We start from the raw sequence: 27847 nt of genomic DNA, 5'->3' as shown, positions 1-27847 counted from the left end.
GAACGGTTTTTATGAAAAGAGCCATATTTTATGAAACAAAGACAAACTGAGTGAGAGAGCGGCATTGTTTTATACTTGTGCAAATCTCTCTCAGGTCTGGATTCTCCTGTCTGCTTCTGCATTCACTCTCTTGCCATATGTTTCGGTTGAAGGGTACAAAGACACATGTTTGGGGAAAGGAGGAGTATCTTAATAGCCTTTTCAGATGGCTATGGACATTTTCTCGATATTACACCAAAACTTAAACGGGCAGCTTCTTGAAGTAATCTGCAGTGTAGAGTCTCAAATCATGTAATGAGCTATCCATACATTTTATTCCGTTAAAAATCCAGTAGACTGACTTTCACTCTGAGTGGTTCGCTTGCCCTTGAATGATACTGTAACACGATTTATTGATCACTTTGAAAATACTGGTTCACTGAGTTGTGCAGATCTTCTGAGGCATTTTGCAAATGTTGGACACATTTCATTATATATCTGTATATCGATAAATCCCACTCCTTTGTGTCACCACCGAGCTCCTTTTCACCCCAGGGAAGCTGTCAGAGTCACGCTGGCAGGTAGTTTTCCAGACTTCCCAGAGTACTGGAAGATTGTGCAGAGCTCCTTCACTGTCCAGCCCCAAGATGACCCTCCAGACTTGTTTCTTATCTCTCTTGTATCATGGTAAAGATTATGTGGGGAAAAAAACAAAAAAAAACCAAAAACGTGTAAATATGGATAAAGCTTTTAGTATGGTCCCTGGCCCAAACAAGCACTCACTAAGAAAAGTGAGTGTTGGTACTTACTGTTTGCACTGTTTTTATACTGCTGTCCTCATGAAGATCACCAGGTGTCCTATGTGGTATGTGTTGACCGTGGCCCAGAATGAGGAATGAAGCGTGTTTTGTGGAGCGCCAGGGTGGTGACCCTGTGTGTTTGCCAGCCAGCCAGGGGACACCCATGTGCCCTTCCCTGTCACTCTCCTCACCTTGCCCATACCTACGTCCGCAGGTGTCGCTGGTGGGAGGGTCTGCCCCGCGCCCCAGACTGGGGCCTGCAGTTCGGCTCATTCCATGAGCGCTCAGCCCAGCACAGCGCTAGCGTGTGATAACTGGCACTCGGATGATATTTGTTGAGTGAACGAACGCATCTAGAGGGTTTATTTTGAACCGGACTCTCGATGTGGTTTCAGAGAGCAAATAGTATAGAAATTTTATCCTAAGAAGCATATGAGCTGAGCAGTGACTAGCTGCTAGTTGTTTTTCTGTTGGGGGAATGTTTGACCTCTCTTCATCCCTACCCTGTCTCTCATCTTGAATCTCTATTAATTCAAAATAAAAATAGTAGAAGGCTTAAAAGTGCTTCACAGTCATTTTGGGTTAAGCATCTTTGCGATCAATATCCTTTGCTTTCTGCTTTTCAGATGTTCCTCCTGCTGATCAAGAGAAGCTTTTCATCCAGAAGTTACGTCAGTGTTGTGTCCTCTTTGACTTTGTTTCCGATCCACTAAGTGACCTAAAGTGGAAGGAAGTAAAACGAGCTGCTTTAAGTGAAATGGTAGAATATATCACCCATAATCGGAATGTGATCACAGAGCCTATTTACCCAGAAGTAGTCCATATGGTAAGTGATTACAGTTTGACCGGTGTGTCCCAGCCCTGACTTATAAACAGGGCTCTGATATCCTTAGCGTAAGCTGAGCCGATGGAGCCTAACCCAACGCTTCCCTCAGAAAACCCTCCTGTTGCAAAGTGTGTGCTTGAAGAATGAAAATCTTTGTAATGTGTCCAGTGTTAGAGCAGTAACAGTGAGGGAAATTGGTACCTTCTGGGTCCAGTCACAGTGTTCTGTGTGTGTGAACTCATTTAACTCCCACGAGTACCCTATGGCCAGATATGTTAGAGTTCTCACTTGTATTTATATTTATAATAGTGCCGATTATAATTTAAAAGTAAACATGTCCATACATTGCAGGAAAATTCTAATGATGGGGCAGAGTTAAAATAGTGGTGGGACCAAGCTGGTGTCGGGACGGGCCGCCCTGATTGGCTGATGGCCTCTATCATCCTGCGGTCAGTTCATTGTTGGTTTCGTTCAGCCCCCAAATCTCAGTCCTCTGCCGTCTCCTACTTTGCAGCCTGTTTCCAGGCCCTCTGCAGGATCCCATTTCGAACTCATACTTGTTTCACCCTGAACTCGTTTTCTCTTGAGTTTTTTTGGAATTTTTGGTGTTTTATCCACCTTTGAAATTAGTACTCCCTGGTTATAAGGGAGTCCTTGTTGCTTAAAGTAAAATTTTATATCCTGATTTTCGTTGAACTTCTTAAGTTACTGATTTTTCCCCCAAAGCTATATATTTCAGAATTGACTAATCTCATGACCTAAAATATGTTTATTTCTCACTTTCATACGTTGCTTTGGGAAAAGAATTTGAAAGTAATGATCCTTTTTGTAGTTTTCACAATCTGTTCTGTCAGAAGTTGAGATCAACTTGATTATTTTAACTTGTTGTTAACTCAGAGTTGAGAATTTACCAGCGTGTGGCCAGCCCGAGGCTGCAAGGGCCACGTGGGTCCCCTCCCCAGACTCCGCGTGATGAGTGTCCTCTTCTCCTGTTCAGACTAAGAAAAATGAGAAAGTCTCTTTTTTTCACTCAATTTCAAATCTCATTTACTTTGGAAGGTTTCCCAAATGCCAGACTCTCAAAGAACAATCTAATATTTCTCCTAACACCTTCATAATTTTGTTGTTCACAATACATTTTATAATCCTCCTGGAACTTTGTTTTTTTTATGGTACAGAGGAGGGATATAACTTTATTTTCTTGTAAGGTGATTAAAAAATCACTCGTCTCTACATCATGTATTCCCTTATCCCCGTTAATTTTTCTAAAAGATTTTATTTACTTATTTGAGAGAGAGAGAGAGCACGAGGAGTGGGGGGCAGAGGGAGAGAGAGGTGAGGGAGAAGCAGGCTCCCCTGCCGAGCAGGGAGCCTGACACGGGGCTCGATCCCAGGACCCTGGGATCATGGCCTGAGCCAAAGGCAGCCACTTAACTGACTGAGCCACCCAGAAGCCCCTTCCCCACTCATTTTAAATGCTTCTTTATTGCATATTAAATTTATTTTATCTTTAAATCAATTTATTAATATATTTTAATTTATAAGCACATCAATTTGTTATATATTAAATCACATGATTGGAAGGTTTTTCCATTTTTAAGGAGGGAAGAGGGAAGAGTCTGCAGAGCATGAGGCTAAGGTTGGCCTGGTTTGGGTCAGATGCCATCCCTGAACTGGGGCCCCACCCTCCTGCTCAGATCACAGTCGCTTGAATTCACATAGCAGGTGCATGTTACCAGAACTACCCAGGATACTTAAAGCCCTGGAACTTTTTTTTAGATTAAATAGTCATTAACTTTTCTCCCTGTTACAGTCGTGTCCTTACTGGGTTCTCTTCCTGCTATCTTCGCTTTGTCTCCATCCCCAAAAATTCAAGTTGGTCTCTGGAGTATTAGACAGTGGGCCCTCTAAAACACTTACAGACCCTTACTGAGCATCCACTGCAGGCCAGGAACTTTTTTAGGGGAGGAAATAGAGTAGTGGACAGTATTCCTGCCCTCCCAAAGCTTTCCTTTTCATGGGGACAGGCATAAAGAAGAAAGTATGGTGGGGATGATAGTTGGCAGTGGTTTCTGGCCCTGTTAGAGGTAGAGAGTGGGTGCAGAACTTGAGCGGCCCAGAGAAGGCCTCCACCCCAAGCAGTGCCTGGACCCAGTGTGGCAGGTGGAAGAAATGGGGACCCCTTTGTGGTTCCATCCAGATGCCCCGTGCTTTGCTGACTTCTGAGGCAGCACTTAGCTAGCTTCCGTGAGCATTGCCTGGCGTGTGTGTGTGTGTGTGTGTGTGTGGTGTCAGGGTTTTGTTTTGTTTTTTAAGCTTTTATTTATTTGACAGAGAGAAGGACAGCCAGAGAGGGAACACAAGCAGGGGGAGCGGGAGAGGGAGAAGCAGGCTTCCCGCCAAGCAGGGAGCCCGACGCGGGGCTCGATCCCAGGACCCTGGGATCATGACCTGAGCCGAAGGCAGATGCTTAACGACTGAGCCACCCAGGCGCCCCAATTTTTAAAGACATTCATTTCCACTTACTTTGAAGAATCCGAAGCCCCCTATATGTTGTTATGCTACTTCTTTTAAATATGTTGCGTGTTAGACTGGACTGCTGTATGGTTTTTCTTAACAAATGTTTAAAGAGATAATTCATATACCATGCAGTTCACCCTTTAAAATATATAATTCCATGGTATTTAGTATATTCACAGTATTGTGCAGTTGTCATCACATCTTATTTTTTTTTTTTTAGAACACTTTCATCCCCCTAAAAAGAAGCCCCATACCCGTTAATGGTCACTGCCATTGCTCTCTAACCTGTCACCCCAGCTCCTGGCAATCACTCACTCACTGCCTTCCGGTCTCCATAGATGTTCCTAACCCGGACATGTCGCATAACTGGAATGATAGGACGTGTGATCTTCTTTCACTTAGCATAATGCTTTCAAGGTTCATCCATATCGTAGCCTGTGTTACTGGTTCATTTTATTGCTACATAATATTTCCTTATATGGATACGAACCACGTGTTTATTTATCCATTCATCGTCGATGGGCATCTGGGTCACTTCAGCTACGTGGCAGTTAGGAGTAATGCCGCTGTGAGCATTCGTGTCCAAGCTGCCATGGGCACGTATGTAGTCCTTTCTCTTGAGTATTTACCTCGGAGTGGGGCTGCCACGTCCCATATTAACCGTGTGTGTCTAATGTTTTGAAGAACGGCCAGACTGTTTTCCATAGAGGCTACACCCTTCGGCGTCCCCACCAGCAGGGCGTGAGGGTCCAGTTTGTCCACCTTGGCAACACTTGCTGTTGTCTGTCTTCTGGATGCAGCCACCCTGGGGGGTGGGGGGTGAAGCGGGATCTCGCTCTACCTTTGGTTTGCATTTCCCCGGGGACCGATGATGGTGAGCATCTTGTTCACGTGTGCATAGCCTTTAGTCCTAGAGTGTAAGAGAACGTTACAGAGCAGCCAGCCCATTTATTTTCAGATTAAAAAACAACTTCTAAGAGACGAGGACGAAAAGGATTGCTAGCCATGGGGGAGCCCCAGGCATGGAGAGTCGCAGGCCTGAATCACATCAACTCCATTATCTCTTCATTTCAGTCATATTTTAAATATAATCAGCCATCTGTTTGTTTGTTTCAATTAGATTCTCTAGTTAATCTGCTTTTCAGGCCTTGGCATTTTTCTTGGAGTCAACACACCGATAGCAAAACCACTGTTTCCACAGACACCATGTTGCCGTGTCGTCACCCTCAGCCAGCCTGGTTATTCAAACGAACGTTAGTGAGCATCTTCTCGAAAAATAAAATGAGAAGCCCACTTAAAGGGAAACAGCTGACGGTGTTTGTTGTCAGTGACAAAGTTTGAGTTTTGGGGCAGAAATTTGAATTTTGGAAAGTTCACGCCCATGAGCTTCCAGGGCCGCGGGCTCTCCTGCTGAGGTCAGTGGTGATAGGAACCAGCAGGCGAAATGAGTCCCCACTGGAAGGTCTGCCTAATCCAGGGAACCAGTGTTTTCCACATGTGCAATAAATGATGTTCCATAATCATTCGTGGGCCAGAGACCCATTCAAAGTGCAAGACACAGCATTGGATCTTGATGCAGAGACCCCTCCTTGATAAGGAGGACCACCGTTTGCAGTACCACAAAAGCCCACGGTTATCCGAAAGGGCCGTTGATTACTCCTCCCTTCTCCCAACTGCAAACTGTAAGAGACATGTTCTTCCTGTACTTCAGCCAAACCAACATTCAGAATGTAGAAGCAGACATGAGAATCCAGTTGTTTTCTATTAAGCCAGACAGTAAAGAGATTAGCAAAAATGGAAAAAACGCCACTCTTCTCCCTAAATTGTTGTTCGTTTTGGGAAATGCAGTTGACCTCTGAACGACACAGGTTTGAACTGGGAAGGTCCAGCTATACATGGATTTTTTTTTTTTTTTAAGATTATTTATTTATTTGACAGAGAGATAGGGAGCACAAGTAGGCAGAGCGGCAGGCAGAGGGAGGGGGAGAAGCAGGCTCCCCACTGAGCAGGGAGCCCGACGCGGGGCTCAAGCCCAGGACCCCGGGATCATGACCTGAGCCGAAGGCAGATGCTCAACAGAATGAACCACCCAGTGGTTATGTTATAGTAGTATATATATATATATATAATTATAGGAATATATTAATGACTGTATTTTCATTCTGTAAATAGTAAAACCACTTGGACACATAGCTCATGGGGACAGGGATTTTGTTTTATGCACTGCTGTGTTTCCAGTACCCAAAACAGAGCCTGGCACATGCATATACATATATAAAATCTGGGGCACCTGTGTGGCTCAGTCGGTTGAGCGGCTGCCTTGGGTTCAGGTCTTGATTCCTGGGACCGAGCCCCGCGTCGGCCTCCCTGCTCAGCGGGGAGCCTGCTTCTCCCCCTCCCTCTGCTCCTCCCTCTACTTGTGTGCTCTCTCTCTCAAATAGTCTTTTTAAAAAATTTTTAAAATTAGGGGTGCCTGGGTGGCTTAGTCGTTAAGCATCTGCCTTTGGCTCAGGTCATGATCCCAGGATCCTGGGATCGAGTTCCACATCCGGCTCCCTGCTCCGCGGGGAAGCTTGCTTCTCCCTCTCCCGCTCCCCCTGCTTGTGTTCCCTCGCTCTCCCCTGCTATGTCCCCTCTCTCGCTGTGTCTCTCTCTGTCAAATAAATAAATAAAATCTTTAAAAAAAAAAAAAGTTACGTGCAGTGGGTTGAGACCTCTAACCCATGTGTTGTTCAGGAGAGTTACCTGTATTCTATGAGATAGGAGATTTTATGAAATAACTAACATTAAGTGTTATGAAAAACCATTTTATATTTATATGTAATATATAGTATATATTTATGTCAATATAAATGTGTATTTGTATTGAGACAGTGGGCTTGTTATTTTTTAATAGATTCCTGGGGGGTGGTTCTGGTTTAGTTTCTAATACAGTCGACATCAACAGAAATGACTCCTAAACGAAAGCTCTTTGGGGTCCTCAGTAATTTTTAGGAGTTTAAAGGGGTCCCGAGACCAAAGAGTTTGAGAACCACTCTTCCAGAAGGGCACTGCTCAGGGGCTGCAACATGAGCACCACTGGGTGCCTGAAATGCCACTTCTCAGCCCTGTTCCCACGCGTTCCCCAGGTCATTCTTCAGCATACCAGAAGTTTCAGAATAACTTCCGAATAGCCTTCCTGCACTGCTCACTGAGCCCCAGTGACAACTCTGACCTCCCCTAGGCTGTAAATCCCAGAAGAGAAAGACTGGTGTTGCTTTCCCATTTCTTCTTCTGAGTTTGGCTGGTGCTTTTTGTAAGCTCAGTAGATGCTCATTCAGCGTGGAGCTTTCTGCAAAGATGAAAACATTAAAATTAGGCTTAGTGGTAATGCCACCTGCAGATCAGAGAAGGTTAGATTGGAGGCAGGATGAGCTGGGAGGCTCCAGGCACTTTGCATCAAATGGACTGCTCTAGAATGGCCCACATCTGCGGTTCCGGGTGAGGACCGTGAATGAGACACACTATCTTCCCTGACACCATCACCCTTACTCACCCAGGAGACTACGTATATTCCAGAGGAGTAGAGTGCAAGCTGTTAATAGCAGCCGCTTTTGGATGCTGTGGTGACGCAGATTTTTCCATTTTACCATATTTTTGTAATTTTTACAACTTTTAGTGATGACATACCACGTTGTCATCATCAAAAATCAATAAATATGTTTTCTTCAAACACCACCACTACCAAGCCTTGTATATGTAGTGAACAGTAATGCTGTTCTTATCAGGACGCATGCTGGGTTTCCAGGGAACACGAGTGCATCCCATCATTTTCATCTGTACTGCTTGTAAATGACCAGATAGTGCCTTAGAAGTTTGTACTTTTATGCTTAGGGTTCAAGTCAGCATTTTCTATTAAGGGCAAAGCAGTGTCTCTTGGGTCCTTGGGAGAGGTGTCCTGCCCACAGCCCCAGGGTAATTGTCTTGTGCTCACTTCAGGGTTGACGTTGGATGCTCTCCTTCGTCTATTTTTACATCTGGTATTTACAGTGTGTTCTGGAAAGCACTGCTTGCTGTAAGGGTGAAGATATTTTGGAAATGGGAGAGGAAAGCATGTAGTGAATAAAGGAGATAGTATATTAACCAGTAAAGCTTCAAACAGTGTACAGATTTCTCTCAAGTGAGGATTTAAATCGTGCATTCCCTTCTTGGGCTTCGTTGTGTTTGTTTAGCCAAAGTCACCGACACATGGGTTAGAGATGCACATCAGCAAAGAGCTGGAGGAAGATGAAAACATACGGTGCTTTTTGAAACCCAGAGAATGATTTTTTTACTTTAAATATCATCAGTAAGCCATTTCTTGGAGTTTTGTTCTTATTATCTTGGGAGAATTTCCCTTTGTTTTGTTTGATGCTTTTAAATTATAGAAGAAAGGCATGTCGTTTTCTAATAAGTGAAATAAATATAAAAGCATAGGAAGTAAAAGTTAATTTTTCTCCTTCCTCCACCCCTCCCCAATTCTGCCTATGCCCATCCCCACTTGCAGCCAAATGATTTATATGTATTATTTTTTCAAAAGGCTTCTAAGAGCTTTGGGGGGGGTGACGAATATGTTCATTATCTTGCTTTGTGTGATGATTTCACAGATGTATGCGTATCATACACATATCAGATTGTACACTTTAAACACCGACACTGAACACAGTAATGGCGTGTCAGTTACACCTCAGCAAAGCCAGGGTTTTTTAAGCTCCGAAGTGGAAGGTTGTCTTTTGATCTAGGGGCACAGTGGAGAAATCACCGAGACGCTAAGGGCATTGTGAACCGAGGTTTGGGAACTTATGGCCAAGAAGTATCCTTTCATAGCATGTTTTAAAATTAAATCTTAATTTACATACAGCAGAGTTCACTCTTTTTAGTGGACATTTCTCTGAGGTTTGATAAATACATAGAATCATGGAATCACCACCACAATCAAAATTATGCTCCAAAAAAACTACTTTTGCTACCCCCTTAGTCAAGGCTTCTTCTCCTACCCCGTTGTCCCCGGCCACCACTGACCTGTCCACAGCTCTGCCGTGTGGTCTTTTCCAGAGAGTCATGTCGATGGGCTCCCACGGTTTGTAGCCCTTGGAGTCCAGCTTCCTTTGTTCTTCATGGTGGGTTTGAGATCCGCCCCAGCAGTCTGTCCCTATGAACCACCCACTAGTGCCTGACGACATGACCTATCCCAGCCCCCCCGTTCCCCACTGGAGGGGTATTTGGGTGGGTTCCCATCTGGGCCAGTAAAACTGCTGTAAATCTTCATGTGCAGGTTTTGGACATAGGTTTTCATTTACCTTGGGAGAACAGGCAGGACTCCTGGGTCACGTCATATGTTTAACTTTCTAAACCGCTTTCCGAAGCAACTGTGCCATTTTTGCACCCCCCACCAGTAGGGTAGGATGCCCCCTTGCCAGCATTTGGGGTTGCCAGCCCTTTTATCTCGGTTTGGCTTTTTTTCTTTTAAAGATTTTATTTATTTATTCATTAGAGACAGACAGAGAGAGGCAAAGGGAGAAGCAGGCTCCCCGCAGAGCAGGGAGCCCGATGCGGGACTCGATCCCAGGACGCTGGGATCATGACCTGAGCCGAAGGCAGACACTTAACGACTGAGCCCCCCAGGCGCCCGGTTGTCAGCCCTTTTATTTCGGTTTGGCTTTTTTTCTTTTTTCTTTTTTTTTTAAAGATTTTATTTATTTATTTGAGAGAGAGAGAGAGCACATGAGACGGGGGGAGGGTCAGAGGGAGAAGCAGACTCCCTGCTGAGCAGGGAGCCCGATGCGGGACTCGATCCCAGGACCCCGGGATCATGACCTGAGCCGAAGGCAGACGCTTAACGACTGAGCCACCCAGGCGCCCGGTTGTCAGCCCTTTTATCTCGGTTTGGCCTTTTTTCTTTCAAAGATTTTATTTTGGGGGCGCCTGGGTGGCGCAGTTGGTTGAGCGCCCAACTCTTGGTTTCGGTTCAGGTCCTGAGATCAAGCCTGGCTTTAGACTCTGTGCTCAGCACTGAATCTGGTTAAGACTCTCTTTCCCTCTCCCTCTGCCCCTCCCCCTTCTCTCTCTCTCTCTCTCTCTCTCTCTCTCAAATAAATAAATCTTAAAAAAAAAAAAAAAAGATTTTATTTTTAACTACTCTCTATACCCAGCATGGGGCTCAAAACCACAACCCTGGGATCAAGAGTCTCATGCTCCACTGACTGAGCCAGCCAGGTGCCTCTCTCATTTTGGCTTTAATTTGCATTTCCCTAATGACTAATGATGCTGAGCACTTTTTCCTTTGCTTGTCGTTTGTAGGTCTTACGTGGTGACGTGTCTATTCAAAATCATTTGCCCATGTTTTCATTGGGTGTTTTGTTTTCTTATTATTGAGCTTGAGACTTCTTTACATGTTCTAGATATTGAACATGTAAAGCCGGTTATGTGATTTGCAAATGTTTTCTCTCAGTCTGCGGCTTGTCTTTTTATTTTGAGAGTGTCTTTTACAGAGTTTTAGTGCAGGTGAAGTCTAACTTAATGATTTGTTTTTATGGACCATGCTTTTTTTGGTGTCATATTGAGAAGTCTTTGCCTAACCCGAGCTCACAAAGATTTTTCTCCTAAGAGTTTTATGGTTTTATAGTTTTACATTTCACATTTAGGTTTGTGATTCATTTTGGCTGAAGTTCATTTTCTGGCACATGGATGTCCAAGTATTCCATTTGTTGAAAAGACTGATCATTCTTTGAAGTGCTTTTGCACCTTTGTCAAAAGTTATTTGACCATATTTGTGAGTCTGTTTCTAGACTCCATTCTGTTCCATCAGTTAGGGATCTGCTCACCAATACCATATGGTCTTCGTTCCCATCACTTGATAGCAAATTCTGAGGTCAAGTAGTGTGAATGCTTTGATCTTGTTTTTCTTTCTCAAAGTTGTTTGACTCTCCAGTTACTGTACCTTTCCATGTAAATTTTAGAATCGGTCTGTTATCTACAAAATATCCTTCGGATTGGAATTGCATTACTGTGTAGACTTGGGGAGAGCTGATACCTTAACTGTGTTGAACCTTTTAGTCCATGAACGTAGTATGTCTTGAACATACATTAACAGGTATGTATTGTGGCTTTCAGCATTCGGATCCTACATGTATTTTTTCAGGCTCATAAATCAGCTTTTGGTGCTGTTGTAGTTAGGGCTGTTCATTTTCTCTTTTCTAATTGCTTATTGTCTCATTTTTCTTGTGGTTCTGTCAAGTTTTACGTCATGTTATTCAGTGCATAAATAGTAGCGTTTATTAGTTGACTCCTTTATCATTATAGAGTGGCCCTCTTTATCCCTGGTAGTCTTTGCTCCAAAAACTACTTTGTCTGATGTTCATATGGACACTTCCAGCTCTCTCTTGACTAGTGTGAGCCTGGTATGTCTTTTTCCTTCCTTTTACTTTTGACCAATCTGTATCCTTATATTTAATGGGGGCTTGTTGCAGACAGCATGGAGTGTTACTTTTCTATCCCTTCAGAAGGTCTCTGCTTTTTGATTGATGAGGGTTTGCAAACCACTTACTTTCAATGTGAGTATTGGTGTTGTTTCGTTTAAGCCGGCTGTCCTTCTGTGTGTGTGCATTCCCCAGGACGACCCCTGGACTCTACCATGAAAGCAGGCTTGAACCAACGTCATAAATGAGGAAAGGCCCAGATTTTCTCCTAAGATTGCCACTAGGATTTTTATTATTCCCCTAAATTTTATATTACATTCATTGAGTTCATCAAAAATCCGGTTAGAATTATATTTAAGATTGCATTCAGTGTGCAGATTGCTTTGTGGCAAAGTTACCTTTGTAATAAGCTGTCACCCCACCCTGGGGCCCGAAGTTTCCTCTGTTCATTCAGATACTCTATAACATGCCCTTTATTAGGGTTTTTGTGCTCTCTCCACTGGGGCCTTGTAACTGGGCATCGAGTTCCCAGGCCCTCGGTCCCTTCTGGAACTGTGTTCTTGGGCTCCTCGCACTAATTCTGTTCCCTAATTACGGTGCTGTTGATGGAGAGGGTGCTGCTGTTGTTAGTTTTGTATTTTTGGTTTTTGTATCCTAGCCCAGCTGCGATGGTCTGTTCTGCTGCCTCTGTTGTTTTTTCCAGATATGCTGTAACATTTACAAACACAATTTTCTATTAAAAAATAGCAATGGTGTTGATGGGCTCCCTCCCCACTTCCCCCCAGCCCACCCGCCCCCAGAACGTATTTCATGACTCTCAGAACCTAGTGTTTCTGTTTGTGGGAGGATGAGCATCTGGAGGAACTGAGATCTGGCCTTTAGCAGACCCACCTCTATAAAACCTGTTTGCGTGCATAAAACAGAATACATAAAGTAGTGGAATAACCTTTGTGTTTAGAAGGAAGAACTGAATAATCAACCTTCCTTGACCCGTTGTCTCTGAAATTAGATTATTGGTGTTCTTTGGAGCATGTCTTCATTATCTTAAACCTCTGTATGTTCTGCCATACTGCAGTTATGACTTGGCACGAATGTTTTATTACTTCACCCGCTGGTCGTGAATATCACAGATACAGAAAGGCTTCATGATGTTGCTGAATCGCAGGAATTTCCCACAAGGTTGCCTCTCAAGCCAGCGTGGTTTGCATCTAATTCAGTAAATTTAGCACTCTGGAGAAGAGCATCTGCAAGGCTGATTTTAAGTACTGAAAGTAGGAGTGTCGAGAAAGCTGTGAAAGCAGGTGCTTCCTAATATTACAGCGTCCGTCCACACCCCACCCAGCCGCCGCGCGCATGACCTACGTGCACACCCGCGTGCGCGGGAACCACACATGTACGCCCCGTCCCACTTCACGCGGGCCCAGTGCAGAGAGAAGATTCACCCTCTTCCTACACGTGGGAAAACCAAAGCGTGGGCAGATTTTTCAGGGCACAGTTCCTGCTTCTGGGTGGAAGAGGGCCGGGAGGCTGTCCCCACCAGGCCCTGCCACCCTCTCTGTGTGGCCTGATCCTGGCTGGGTCCACACCTCTGGGTGCACTCTCACTCAGTTGAGCTGAGAGGTTAAAATGAATCCGTCTGGTCCACATCCGACCTACAGTACAAACGAGATTCCCTTCCATTTCTGTGTCATGAGGATGACGAAGACCAGCCTTCTGTGGTGCTCAGACTAAACTCCACGTGTCTAGACAGCTCAGTCCTCCCTCCTAACACCCGGATGTCGGCACCACAGTGCTCAGCTCGCTTGACCGTGAAGCTTTTGTGCTCAGGATTATTGAAACCCAAGAATAATTCGAGGTGGCAAACCGTTTGTGTTCTGCTCTTTTCTTCCAAATGTTAGTTTTATACACTTAGCCTTTTCTAGAGCTGAGCATCGAATGAATGCAACGTGATGTGGTAGGAAAGGTGGGTAGAAGTTACAGTGTGAGGTTTTTTGTTTTTTTTTTTATCTTGTGAAAGAAAGAACTTCCTATCGATTAGAGTTGGCCAATAGTAAAACTTCCTGGATCTGGGCTGGTCGTCCTTCGACGATGCCGAAGCCGTAAAAGCAAGGTGGTCTACCACCCCTGCAGACTCCCAGCTCCGCATCTGGGATTCGGGCCGTGGGTGACCAGACACCCCACACTGGGCTTCAACTTGAAACTTCAGCTTCACTACTGGTAGACTCTAACCAGTTTACTAAGAATCGTAACTAAGCAGGTGTGTCAGAGTTCTACCAGAGAAACAACCAGTAAGAGAGAGAGAGAAACAGAGACAGAGCCCGAGATCGATTTTCAGGAACTCCGTGGGGCAGGAGCTAAGGCCGCCCCCACAGGGGGATTTTTTTCTTCCTCAGGAAAAACCAGTTCTGCTCTTCCGACTTTGCCACTGAGTGGCTGAGGCCCACCCACGTCCTCAGGGGTCGTCTCCTGTGCGTAGAGTCAGCTGACGGCCAGTGTCAACCGCCTACAGATGCCTCTAAGAGTGCGGCTCCCATCAGTGTCTGAAACCGGAGTGCTCTCAGACGAGCCACGATCGGCCCAGTCTTGCTTTCCTGCCCCTGGTTAGTCTCTCCGGGGACAGCTGCCCCACCGGTGTAACGCCTGGCCAGTGAGGGACCTGGGGCGGGGGGGGCCTGGCCCTGAGCAGAGCAGGGGGGGCAGCCGCCACCCCCGTGCTTGCTCCCTTCCTGCGTGGGACCCAGATGTCACGGGCTGCTCACACGAGTCTCCAAGAGGCAGGCCCAGCATGTGTCCACAGAAGCCTCTGCCACTGAAGGACGCCATGTGGGCTCTGCCCTCCCACGCTGGGCCTGCGGCTCTCCTCTGCCTCACTCTCTTCAGGGCACCTGCAGTCCCTGGGTGACTGTCTCAGAGCCCCCAGCGGTTTGGGGCTCAGCCTCAGACTCCATCTGACCCCGCTCTCCGCACTTTCCCAGCCTGGGAAGGAAGGGGTGAAGGTTCGCAGTGACAGGGCCGGTCTGTTGCCCCCCGGCAAGCCCCGGGGAGGGGGGAGGGCACCTGAGTGTGGCCTTTTCTTGGTGTGAGAGATCTTGCTGTCTGCTTGCTCTCTTCTGTGGGCTTGGGGATCGGGGCGCCAGGAGAGTCCCTCCCCTGGGGGCCGGTGACAGGATGTGCCCCGTGCACCTGGCAGCACCTGTCACAGCCTCTGTCCCTTAGTCACCTGTTACTTGGGAGGCCTCCTCCAGGACCCTGTTCACAGGTTCCAAACCTTTTTTACTATAGACTTAGGTTTTAGGAGTATTATCTTATTTTTACTAAAGGATTTTTTTGTTTCTGGATTCCCAACCATTTTTTTGTTCCTTCCATTCCTGTATTATCTCAGCGCCATTGCTGTGATTCCTTGCACCCGCTCCTCCTCTCAGACAACAAATGTTTGAGGCTCAGGGCTTTTATAGCTGACGGCTTGAAGTGGGGGCATGTTCCTTCACGGAACACAATGGTAGGGCTCAGAGTTCAGTGTCAGTAACAGTAAAGACGAGAAGAAACACAGTAGATGACCTTGAGTTTTAGCTCTGTCTCTATGAGACTGGACACCTGAGCATCAGGTTTGCCCTTGACTGCCCACAGATACCTCCTGCCCGTTGTCATGGAGCTGAGTCTTACCTTGTGCGGCAGGTGTTTGGATTGTGTGCTGTGGGGGGTGGAGGGGCAGAGGCCTTGCTCTGGTCATGTGAGCGCCCGTCACCGGAGCCCAGTCCTGTAACCCACATGTGGCAGGCTCACAGCTTCTGTAAGGTAACTAATCATATTTATAAAAGAAGAGTAAGTTGTAAGTTGATATAGAAAACAACATTTATATCACAAATTTATCAGTGTATGTTGTGCTTGCACCATATGGGCATTAAAGTATACTTGTGCTCCAGAGAACTCTAGATTTTATGTAGAAACATCTATAAAACACTTGACTTTTATGAAGTCAGAAATAAACAGAGCCTGGGGTGGAAGTCCATGGTGAAGGACAATATAAAGAAAAACAGGTAGCACATTTGTCATTCACACTCCAGAGAAATCTCTTCCTAAGTCATTTCTTCCTGAGTCCAGACAGACCAAGACTCGTCCAGCCCCGGGCACACAGCCAGCTGCCCTCTGATGGTTCTCTCGGTGCCGATCGCAGGCTCCTCTGGGGCAGGAGGTCAGGTCTTCAGTCTCTGCTGTTGCCTGCATAATCTCATCCTTTTCTTCCCAGCACTACACCCGCCTCCTTGCTTGGTACTTACTGTGCATGGTGGAGACCGTGGGCTCACTGTTGCCCACCAGCACTGGTTAATGCTGGTTGTCCGTGAGTCTGGCAGCTCAGAATCGAGCAGGAGTCTCGGTGGCCGTCTGTCCACGGGCCAGGTTTCCTTCTGCACTTCTGACCCAAGATCTCATTGGGGATCCGCACTGCTTCTGAAAAAGAATAAGGACGAGCCCCATAACCACTGGAAGCAGCTATCATTAGAATTAAAATGTTTTCTGTAACTATCTTTTTAATGTTTTCTGTAAATGCTTTTTTAAATGTTTTCTGTAAATACCTTGAATGTCCTGGTTATAACTCGAGAATATGTGGATTTTAGTTTGCAGTTAACATGTTTCGAACATTACCACCTTCCTCCAATCCTACGGGAGCAGAATTTGACCCCGAGGAAGACGAGCCCACGTTAGAAGCAGCCTGGCCTCATCTACAGGTACTGAACTCTGGGAGTGCCCCAGAAACGGGCGCAAGTTAAGTGTGTGTGTTCACGGGGTTTGTCTCTAAAGCAAGTGTGTTGGCCCATAGGGCCTCACTCCGGCTGATTGCAAATGGACCTCTGACCTTGCAAACCTGTGCATACAAGGAAGGTGTTTTAGCAGAAGTGAGAACATTGAATGGTTTTTTTTTTTGTCTGTTTGGACCCTTGACACAAACTACAAAAGATACAGAATTGCCAATATGTTTGTAATGGAAGTAACCTCTTCAGTGATAGCCCTTAGTCGAGGCCTTTTGCAGATAGATGCTCCCCCTGTTTCCAGGACGTAGATTTAACACACCCCAAAGCTCACCTCCTGACTCACACATTTGTAAGGCAAAAAGTTGATCATAGATCAAGCTGGACGCCTGAGAAGACACTGAGCCCTGTGTGAGCAGAGTGTGAGCAAGCCACGCGCCTCACCGGGGCCTGGGTTGTCTGCAGGAGGGGAGATGGAGAGGTGGAAGCTGGGAACGAGCGATATGGGGAACAGATCACAAAAGGGGGCTGTCTCGGGGGCAGGACATCACCCCAAGGCATGTGGGATTGCTGTGTAACCATGACAGCCTGCAACCCACTCGTGAAAGGGAGGAGCGTCCCAGCCCCGGGTGACTGCATCCGTGACCCGCTCACCGAGCCGTCCCAGCTTCCTGTCCCCCGGCTCTGCCAGGACACGTGCTCGTGGCAGGCTGCAGGTCCCGCCCTGCTGGGGTCTCCCAGCAGCGTCAGCTAAGCGTACTGACACCCACCGTGGGTATCGTTTTGTTTAAATGCCATTTAAGGGTATATAGTCTGTGGTTCTGAGCCAAATAAAACAATTGCCAGCATCAGTTATAATTAAATGAAGCCATGGTATTTGGCATTAATTTGTAGATACGTGGCTTTTTTTTTTTAAAGGCTTAATATTTTTGGACAGAGATTCAACTTGTATATCTTTAATCGCCATCTAATAAAATACCATGTTATTTGACTCGTTGTTGTTTTTTTCCTCCTAGCTTGTTTATGAATTTTTCTTAAGATTTTTAGAGTCTCCAGATTTCCAACCTAATATAGCGAAGAAATATATTGATCAGAAGTTTGTATTGCAGGTAAGGTACAAATTAGCTGAAGCTACAAAAGCCGTAATCTACAGAGCGGGAATACTGGTTCACTAAGTGTCTTTTTCTTCCTGAAGCTTTTAGAGCTCTTTGACAGTGAAGATCCTCGAGAGAGAGATTTTCTTAAAACTACCCTTCACAGAATCTATGGAAAATTCTTAGGCTTAAGAGCTTACATCAGAAAACAGATAAATAATATATTTTATAGGTAAGTCAGTGTGTGGGTGATGTGTCTCTTTTTGCATGATGATGTTCGTGTTCACACTCAGTGTTCCCCCCTCCCCCCCGCCATCGTTCCTTTTGGCAGGTGACTGGGGAGTGGGCCTGCCTGCCCGTGGCGTGCTGGGCCGCAGTGGCCGCCTTCTTCCTTCCCCCATCCCTCCCTCTCTTCCTGCTCCCCTCCCTCACCCACCCCCAGCATCTCACCACACGGCCTTCCTCGGTTTGCATTTTCACCCAACTGTCCGGTACCCTGGGTGTCGCTCCGCCCAGAACCTGTCCAAAGCCAGCTGTCAGTCCTCCCACCTGCGTGTTCCTTCATCCTCCCCGATGCATCTCAGAGAGCAGGCAGGAGTGAGGAATAAAGCAGGGATCCTTAGCAGCTCTCACAAGCTGGAGAACTATACTGGAGCTCTGGAACCCCTGTCCACCCCGGGGCAGAGGACGGCCTGCCGGAAGCAGCAGGTGCAGGTGGGCATGGCCATCCCTAGGCCTGCGGGACCACGGAGACTGGTCGGTCTGGGGAGCTGGGTGCAGAAGTTGCCCTGTCTGGGTTTACGTGGAGGAGGGCACAGCCCCATGGCTCATGAAAGAATGTTCTATGACATTCCAAGTGCAGTATTTACCTTAACCCCGCCCTCCTCCACTCCCTTCCTCCCGGTCCTGGCCACCGCCTCTCATTGACTCTTAGAGTCTGAACACCTCGCGACCCGCCCGCTGCCATCCCCACGGTTCTGCCGCCGCCTGAGTCACACAGGTGACTGGCCATGCTTGGGTGGATGAGCCTAAGTCCTGGGTGTGGCCGTGTGCCAGTCTAGGCCGGCCTTCGTCATTCGTGTCTCTGCTTACCTCCAGGCTCCTTCTGCTCTAGCGCCTCCTGGAACATTCTTTCCACCTGCCCTTCTCCGCAACCTCGCAGGCTTCCAGACGCATCCCCCCGCCAGAAAGCCCCCCTGGCTTGGCAGACAGGTCTACCTGCGGGGCCGGCCTTGTGCTGGGGGCTTTATCACACACGTCCAGCATCAGCTTCGCGCCTGCCCTGCGGTGGCACCGAATGAACGTTGATGCATGAAAGAGTTAATGCGTCTTAGTCGTCCCTGGAAAGCTTCCTGTGAGCAGTTTATTCTAAGAATTTGGGCTTCCCAGTCAGCTTGCCTGGAAGGCCCCTGACTTCAGGCCGGCTCAAGGTGGTGACAGATCCTAGCGGTGACAGCCGCGTGCGCAGGTCCCCCTGTGAGATAAAGGCGGGTTTCACACCGTCCAGCTGTAGTCCCAGAGTGAGGGTGACATGCAGGCCGTCGCCAGGAGCGCCACAGAGGCTAGGCGGGTCCCTTCTTAACAGACCCAGCAAGGGAGAGGGGGCAGAGACAGATGGAGATCCCACCATGGAGAGCAGCAGCCTCTGGGGCTTCTGGAACCCGTCCTGCTGACTGTGATCAGAGAAGGACGTCAGGTTTCCTAGATGTCATGTTCCTAGTTCATGCTTCTTGGCCTCATGCTTCCTTCTGAACAGGATCATTATGTGGCTGAGGCACTTTTCTGTCAAAACATTTTATACGTTATTTAAACAGCAAAGAACAGGTACGATTTAAATTCTGACTTTTTAGGCCTAAGCTCTACCTAAAATGAGGTGGTGTTTTTTTTTTCTCGTTAAAATGTAGGTTTTGGTCAGATAGCAGAATCACAAATCATGCAGAACCTCAGTATAATAACTAAAATATTTAAATTTTTAGAAAGTTACTGCACATGATTTAGTTTGTTCTCAGTGAGTGCTCAGTGCTGGAGTGTGTCCCTGTTGCGTTTTAGCGATCTTTTCTGTAACTGTCATTTTTGATTGATGCGATCAAAAGCAAGCATGTCACGTGGAGTCCGTCGTTGGTTTGGTCTCCGCCTTCCACACCACTGATTTCATGCAGAAAGGAAGTAAGGAGAAAGACCTTGAGAGAAGTTCGCGGCACGACCCCATCTTGTAAGAAAAGATCTCTGCAACCTGTTTGGTTCGTCTCACTGAAAATGTTAACATCAAGTCCCTGTTCGTGTAGTTTCTCCTTCTAATGAGCGTGTTCGAGATGTGAGCGACACAGGGATCTGCGCTGTGGACGGCCCAGCCACAGCGACCTGGAACCTGGACGTGGGCGGGGCAGCCCAGGGCTCCGGTTCTGTCTGCGTAACAGACGGCCCCACAGCCTAGCGGCTGGACTCACCCCCAGTCGATTATTTCTCACACATCTGTAATCGGAACTGGACTCCGCGGGCAGTTCTGCCGCTGCCCGCGATCTGCAGGTGCCAGCCTGTGCAGGGGGCTCAGGGCAGGACCTCAGCCAATCTCCAGGAGGAAAGAAGTGGGAGCCGCCGGGCCTCGGCGAGCCTGGCCCGTAACTGGAGCAGACTCTCCTCTACCTTCTGTGCTGAGAAAAGTGACTCACAGGACGACAGATCCACGGGGAGGGAGACAGACTCCGCCTCATCTGTGAGGCTCAGGGCACAGCCTACAGGGAGGAGAGGTATTGATGGTTTCCGTTTTGGAGACTGCCTCCAATAAGCAGGTTCTGGCTCCGTTTTTAGAGAGTCCTGATTCCTTTTTTGCTGGAAGAGTGAGAAACACTAGCCTACTCCACATGCGTCTTTATGGTTTCCTTCCCTTTCTGCACCTTCCTCTCCTGCCTGTCTCGGGGAAAGTAAGAAGGAGAACTATACCTGCTTTCTCTTTTTTATATCTACTTCAGATCAGGTCAAAATAATTGGAAACAAAGAATTTATCATGCTGTTTCAAAGAGGCACGTGCACCCCAGTGTTTATAGCAACAATGTCCACAATAACCAAACTATGGAAAGAGCCCAGATGTCCATCAGCAGATGAATGGATAAAGAAGATGTGGGTGTGTGTGTGTGTGTGTGTGTGTGTGTTTACAATGGAATACTACTCAGCCATCAAAAAATGAAATCTTGCTGTTTGCAATGACATAGATGGAACTGGAGGGTATTATGCTAAGCAAAATAAGTCAGAGAAAGACAAATACCATATGATTTCACTCATGGAATTGAGTGGAATTTAAGAAACAAAACGGATGAACAAAGGAAAAATAAAATAAGGTGAAAAGAGAGAGAGAGACAAACCATAAGAGACTCTTACCGAGGATTGCTGGAGGGGAGGTGGGGTGGGGGATGGGGTAACTGGGGGATGGGCATTAAGGAGGGCACGTGATGTAATGAGCGCTGGGTGTTACATGCAGCTGATGAATCACTGGATTCTACCCCTGACACTGATGCGACACTGTATGTTAACTAACTTGAATTTAAATTAAAAAAAAAAAAAAAACTAGCCCTGACAAAAAGAAAAAAGGAAATGAAGAATTTTTCAAGAAGAATATAGTGATGCTGATTTAGGAAAACAAAATGGCTTACAGCTGAAGGCTGTCCTTGTTCAAATGCGACGGCTGGAGCGTCTGGGTCCCGAGCGAGGCGGAGGGCAGAGCCGAGCCCCGAGGTCTCCGGGCACCTCGTGCAGCCCTCCTGCCTCCACAGCCCTCCGGGTCGTCAAGGGGAGCGGTGACTCAGGGGGCGTGGCTGCACTTTATACAAAGCTCTAACTTTGTACATTGAAACTGAGAAAACAAGGGATGCACGAGAGAGCCCTCAGGTTGAGTTCCGTAAATTCAAGCGCTTCTGAGTGCAGACGCGCCACGGAGGACAGGACTCCTGGGGGCCGGCTCCCAGTCTCCGGGCGGGTGCAGTGCAGAGGGCGGCAGGGAGTCGAGGGCTACGTCCCCTGCAGGGTGACCATACCGCCCACTTCTCACCACCCAGGTGCCCCATGCCGTATGGGTACCTCCCCACCTCCCCTTCGTGCTGTGGCCACACTCATTTCCGTGGCACTGTGGTTCTCTGCTCAGTGGCTGCAGCCGACCCGTGTGGGGCGCTCGGGGTTCCCCTGCGTGTCTGCCTTGCCCACCTCCTGCCCGCGGCCCACTCCCCACTCCATTTCACAGACCTTCGCTCTAGCCCTGCCGTCTCGCTCCATGCCCCAAACGTCTGTCAGACCCTCCTTCACGGCCTGGTTCAAGCACCAGACCATCCGAGAATTCTGCCCATTCGACAGTGTAGCAACCTTAAGGCCCACCCTTCAGGAGTATTTCACGTCCTGTGGGTATTTGACCTGTTCTTTACCTTGAGGTCCCATGTCCGTTTGTTGCAAACAAGGACAACGGAATTTCAGAGTCAGATTTTTTTTAATCATCACAAACTTGTTTTTGGCTTAGAGCTGTCTCTGAACTGTTCCTTGTTGATGGAGAGGCAGAAACCTTTTTCAGACCCCACTCACGTCAGGCAGGCGCCCGTGCCTTGGCTGAGGCAGACTCCAGGCAAGCGAGGTGTGGGCAGGAGTGGGCTCCTGGCTTCTGAGGAAGTCCTCGGGGGGTGGGGAGACGTTGCCCTGCTTGGTGTCCCTGTTCTCTCTCAGCGTCCCCAGCCTGTCAACACGTGTTCCAAGCATGGGACAGATGCCAGGCCCAGTCCTAGCACTGGGGACACAGTGACAGAAAGTCCTTGCCCTGACCTCAGGCCGACCTCAGGTGTGGCCGGATGCTGCAGGGGCCCCCCCAAGAGCCCACCAGGCGGGCACAGCACAAAGGCTTCTCAGAGGACACAAATCAGCTGCTCACGTTGGGGTTCCGGGAGGTGGTGCTTGAATTCCGCGTGGGGGCCGTGGAGGGTGTCTGTGAGGAAGCAGGCAAGACGGCCCGAGTGGGCAGGAAAGGACTTCTGCCCTGGCACAGACCCAGCCAACGTCGGAGGCTTTAAAACTGAGTAGGGCATCGAGTTAGGTTGACGTGGAGCAAAAAATGAGGCCTGAGGGATGGGTCGCGGGATGTATGTGTGGTAAGACAGACGGCAGATTACTCATCGTTGCATCTGGGCGGTTGAAGTAGGGGGGCTCACAGTGCAGACCCTACAGCCTTTCTCTGTGTTTGAAAACATCCAAGATAAAATGTTGGGATATTTGAGCAGGCCCGTGCGCTCTGCCCTCCGGGTCTTTGCACGCCACCCCCACCCCCCCCAAAGCGCATCTGTTTCCTTATTCAGAGGATTTTAGTCCTTTCAGCTGTTAACTTCAGTGTCTAAATGGTACGTTGCTTCTTCTAGGTTTATTTATGAAACAGAGCATCACAACGGCATAGCAGAATTATTGGAAATCCTGGGGAGGTGAGTCGTCTCTGTTCCTGGCAGCCAGTGGAATTGATTCCAGAATGATCCAGTTCACTGAGTCCAGCAGCCCTCCGCAGAGCGAGGCAATGAAACCATTCCCAAAGGAACTGAGCTCTCCCTTGATGGAAGGGGTGGGTGAGGTCTGGGGCTAGAAGCCACTGATGAGAAACCCGCCTGCGTGCCTGGCTCGGCGCACAGATGCCGTTTCCCCCAGCTAATCGAAGACCGTTACCTTAAGAAGGTTTATGTGTGACACCTGGAAGAATGAATCATTTATGGTACACTGGGGGTATTGAGTAAATGCTAGTATTTCAGATTGCTTTGATTTTATAAATTTTTCATATGTGTCCTTGAAAGTAATTAACATTTCAAAAATTTTACCATCTTAAGCCAAGTGGAGTTCTTGCCTGCTATCATTTTTTTTTTTTTAAATCAGTGACCTGTAGATTTTATATCAGACCTCCAACCCACCGTTTCCCAAACGGAGTTCCTCGGGGTTCCCCAGCTGAATAAGCTTGGAAGTGCTCTCCCCCAGCACCTTCCTTGGGGATTCAGCTGCATTGGCAGCTAAAGGTTCCAAGGGGCCCTGCAGGGAGGGAAGCTCTGTCCACCCCCAAAGCTTTGGGAACACAGGAAGCCGCTCTCCGGGAACACTGGTGTCATCGGGTCGATGAGAAAATCGTCCTTGCTGTTTTAGATACAATCTGAAAAAACCACTAGTCCTTGTGGAAAAGTCTACTTTGACCTGTTTCGGCGCAGTCAGCCGATTTCTCTCGCTCAGTAGAGTGTGGTGAGCAGTCGAGGGGCCCTTACTAGTTATATGACCTTCCTTAACTAGTCCTGACCGCTGTTTTCTTAGTAAGGTGTGGGAACTCCACTCGCCTCCTACGTGTCGTGAGGACGGCGTGAAGTGTCCGCACAGCCCGGCATGTCACAGAGAGGACTCTGTGCTCCCCACTGCTGGGATCGATAATGTTATCCTTCCAGAAGAGGTGTTTGACCTTGAAGGTCTGCCCCGATGCGAATGAGCAGGCTGTCCCTAATGCCCACTTCAGACGGGCCCTGCCTGCGGCACACACGTGCCCAGGACCCCTGGATGGTGCAGAACAGTCTGGAAATCACTGTCACTGCCCCGTACTTCCAACACGTGTCTGTGCTTGCCAAAAATAAAACCAAACAAATAGTGAATAAGGAAGCCCCCTCACCCAACTGAAAACCAGTGGATGAACTACTTGATGTTAGACACAGAGCTTCAGTTTGGAGGCAGGAGTAGAAGGGAGCTGCCTCCTGGCTGATTGTCAGCCAGCTCCCGTTCTGCACACCTGGACTCCCTCCCACCAGCATTAGAATAACGAACCCAGCTTGCTCCAGAGAAGTGCGAATTCCTAAAAATGGGTGAAGGGCAATGGAAGGTGCCAGGGGTGGGCAGACCCGGGGTGGGCAAACCTAGACTGGGGGCCCCACCGGAGCTGCCCGACCTCTGCGGCCTGTCTAAAGAAGGAGGCTTTGCCCCAGGGACTTGTGTTGTTCTGGGTATTGCCCTGCAAACCCAGCATTTTAGAACTCTCTCATATGTAACAAAGATAAAAATGACTATGCTTCTTGGAAGGTATTTAGTTTTTTAATTTCTGCTAATACCCTCTTTTGTGCAACATACATTTTGCTTACCAGTTTTTTTTATGCTGAAAATGAGAAAAAACCGGCAAGGTATTTTTTTTAATCTGGAAGTTGTAAATACTCGAACTCTGAATAAATTCTGTTTTCACAGTATAATTAATGGATTTGCCTTACCACTGAAAGAAGAGCACAAGATTTTCTTATTGAAGGTGTTGCTACCTTTGCACAAAGTGAAATCTCTGAGCGTCTACCATCCACAGGTAAGGGGTGCCCAGCAGTGACGCGTGGGTGGGAATGCACACTGACATGGGGTCTCCGCGTGAACGTCGCTGAGCCCGAGACACACAAGCCCAGCCCGTTACCTGGGAGTGCGCTCTTGTTACGCCGCATTGCCAGTGTTGGTTCTGGTGATAACTGAAAGGACACACGGGTCAAGAGATTCCCTTTTAAGAAAATCAGGAACATCTCAGGAATGGAGAATTTCAGAATTCATTCTAAGCACAGAGAAGGGGGTGGATGGCAGGCGTCAAGGGAAACTCTTGGGAAGGCACCGTCCTGCAGGTCCTCCTATCAGGAGTGGTGGTGCGGGATCAATTCCAGGAAGTGTATTTACGTGATTCTAAGCACTTTGGCTTCCTGGGAAGTATTTTACTTCGAGGTGGTTTTTTTCTTTTTTCTTCCTCCTGCTGTTGCTTTACCTCCAGCCAGATTGTTACCCTGTGAATCGTTCCACAGAAGAGATTAATAGTTCAGTGTTTTAAGATGGAACCAGATTTTAATTTGGTTTTTTCGAGCTGTTAGATTCCTTGTGGATTACAGTCTCCGAAAACAGCGTGAGAAAAACCCCGTCAAACCCGGGCTGACTTGTCGATGTTAGTCCGAAAGACTGTTTCGTAATTTTTTTTGGCTTTCTGCCGCACCCTGTCCCTGAGAGTCCCCGCCCCACCCCACCCCCAGAGCTGGCGGGCCCCTGCAGGGGAGCCCCTGCCCGCCCCGGGGGTCCACACCGGGGGGGTGGGGGCAGCGTTGCTGCGTTGAAGCGAGACACTAATACCCCCCCTCCTGTACTTTGCAGCTGGCGTACTGTGTGGTCCAGTTTTTAGAAAAGGACAGCACCCTCACCGAGCCAGTAAGTATGCTCTCTGGCCGGGGCCTTGGTCCGGGCGCCGGCGCGCCCATGATGTGGCGTGGGGGCGTCCCCAAATGTCAGTGTCGCCATGGCTCTGCTGGCCAGGTAGCTGCTCGGTCCACTGCTGAACACGCTGATTTCCCTGCCGTGTTGTGTGTTTTCAGAGCGTGGTGACTTTATTATGAGTTCCTTTACTGCGGTGAGGATGATTCCATGCGCTCAGATTGCCGTCTAGTCTGAGCTGGACCTCAGTCCTCTGAACATGAGGCGCTGGCGTGGGCGAGGCCGCTGGATTGCGCGCCGTTGGGCACTTCCCCATCTTGGTTTAAGGATGCGCAGCTGCCTTCCGTCCTACCGGTTGTAGTGAGCTCTCGAAATGCTTGCGCCGGAGAGGTTCTGTGAGCTGCGACATTCCTTCCAGGTTCGAGGGTAGCTGCTCCGTGATCAGCGCATCCCCAGCGCCACGTGGCTGCCCTTGAACGTGTAGATTTCCAGATTTCTTGGCCGGTTATCTTGACAAAATGAAGGGCTGTCATAGCCTGGATTACCCAAGTTGAGCCTGTCAGGGGTGGTTTAAGCATTTGAATGCACTTTTTTTAATAGCTTTATTGAGATATAATTCACGTACCATACACTTCACCCATTTAAAATGTACAATTCAGTGGCTTTTTGGTATATTACGTCAGTGATTTTTTTAATTGTGCTAAAGTACATGCAGCATAGAATTTGCCATTTTCACTGTACAAGCGAGTGGCGTTAATTACATCCCAGTGCAGCTGGTTGCCACTGTTCCCAGAACTTTGTTACCGCCCCAGGCAGAAGCTCTGCCCCCCGAAACACCGGCTCCCGCTTCCCCTCCTGCCCCCCCACCGGTTCCCAGTGACCCATCACCTGCTTTCTGTCTCCACGAGTTGGCCTCATCCGAGCACCTCACGTGGGTGGAATCATGCCTGTTGTCGTCAGGGTTCCGACACGCCGTGGCCGTGTCAGAACTCCATCCCTGGGTGTGGCTGGATAGACCCCCTTGTGTTTTGTTCGTCCGCTCCTCTGTCGGTGGATGCTGGGGTCGCTGTGAACGTGGGTGTGCAGGGCTCTGCGCAAGTCCCCGCTCTCAGTCCCATTGGTTGTTCAGCTTGGGGTGAAAATGCTGGGTCAACTGGTGATCCTGTGTTTAGCTTTGTGAGGAACTTCCCCACTCTCCTCCGCTCTCTCTGCATCCTCGCCGACACTTGGTGGTGTCCCTTTTTTTATCCTGGCCATCTAGTGAGTGTGCGGTGGCGTCTCTCGGTGGCTTTTTGGTTTGCATTTCCCTCACGGCTGAAGATGTTGGGCATCTCTTCATATACTTGTTGGGCACCTGTCTGTGGACAAACATCTTCAGATCCACTGCCCATTTTTCATCAAGTGGGTTGTTTTTTACTGTTCGGTAACAAAGTAAGAAGTACTGAGTGCCAGTTGCAGTGTTTGAGTATACTTTTCGCAGTTACTGTTGGAATAGAAAAGGCAAGTGTCGTCGTTCCAGCATCTTCTCTGTCCCCGTGGCCTCCTCCACAGCGGTCCCGTGAGGTCATGAGTGTTACAGTGGAAATACGTGGGAAATCCTTAGTGTTCTGTTTCTTGGCTACACCGGCTCCTGATCTCTGTCTTCTTCAGAGCTTCTGGCCCATGCGTGGACACCCAGAGTCACCCACCAACTCAGGAAAAGCCCTTGACCGCGTCCCCACGGCCCCTGCATGCCTCTGCCTCAGCTCCGTCTGAGATTCTGGAAGCCCCCAAGGAAAGGCACCAAACTTACCAGACTTCAGTATCAAACCCTGAGTGTTGACTCCCGATCAGGGTAGGGTTCTTTTTATCCCCCTGACTAAACCGAAGACGTGTCTCTGGGAGGAAGGACACGTGAGGTGGCCCCAGTGGTCAAGCCTTTTCTCCAGTGATGCCACGTCCTCAGTCCCTCCGTCTCTGTTGAGGGGTGGCTCCCCACTAACGGGTGGCGACCGTTACTAAAGACATAGTATGGGAACAAGTTCTGACACCCACCTTGCTTTTTCTACCTCAAAAATAAGAAGGGAAAGAGAAACATGGAAGGAGAGAAAAAGCATGCACTTTTCTTTTATGACTTTTCTCTGTATTTCTCACACTCTCCAGGGGCTAAAGAATCCACGAATCATTGCCCTGCGTTCACCGTGGGCCAGGCCCCCGCCATAGTGCCCCGGTCCCCAGCCAGGTCTGTCACAGCCCGAGTCCTAATCCT

At 48.3% G+C, this 27847-nt stretch overlaps 1 protein-coding gene across 8 annotated transcripts in view; it reads left to right on the top strand.

Annotated features, from left to right (window-relative positions):
• PPP2R5C (protein phosphatase 2 regulatory subunit B'gamma) overlaps positions 1 to 27847 on the top strand; it is a 118713-nt gene that overhangs the window by 71078 nt on the left and 19788 nt on the right. For all 8 annotated transcript variants that reach the window (XM_034992724.1, XM_034992725.1, XM_034992717.1 and 5 more), the window contains 7 exons: positions 1406 to 1605; positions 16178 to 16288; positions 17326 to 17418; positions 17505 to 17635; positions 22788 to 22847; positions 24619 to 24727; positions 25543 to 25596. In XM_034992724.1, the coding sequence (XP_034848615.1) occupies positions 1537 to 1605; positions 16178 to 16288; positions 17326 to 17418; positions 17505 to 17635; positions 22788 to 22847; positions 24619 to 24727; positions 25543 to 25596 (627 nt within the window). In that variant the 5' untranslated portion in view covers positions 1406 to 1536. The remainder of the gene's footprint in view (positions 1 to 1405; positions 1606 to 16177; positions 16289 to 17325; positions 17419 to 17504; positions 17636 to 22787; positions 22848 to 24618; positions 24728 to 25542; positions 25597 to 27847) is intronic.

Source organism: Mirounga leonina, unplaced genomic scaffold (assembly GCF_011800145.1).
Source record: "Mirounga leonina isolate KUSES-001 unplaced genomic scaffold, KU_Mleo_1.0 Mir_82, whole genome shotgun sequence".
Classification (NCBI taxonomy): Eukaryota; Metazoa; Chordata; class Mammalia; order Carnivora; family Phocidae; genus Mirounga; species Mirounga leonina.
This window is presented reverse-complemented; position numbering and strand designations above follow the sequence as displayed.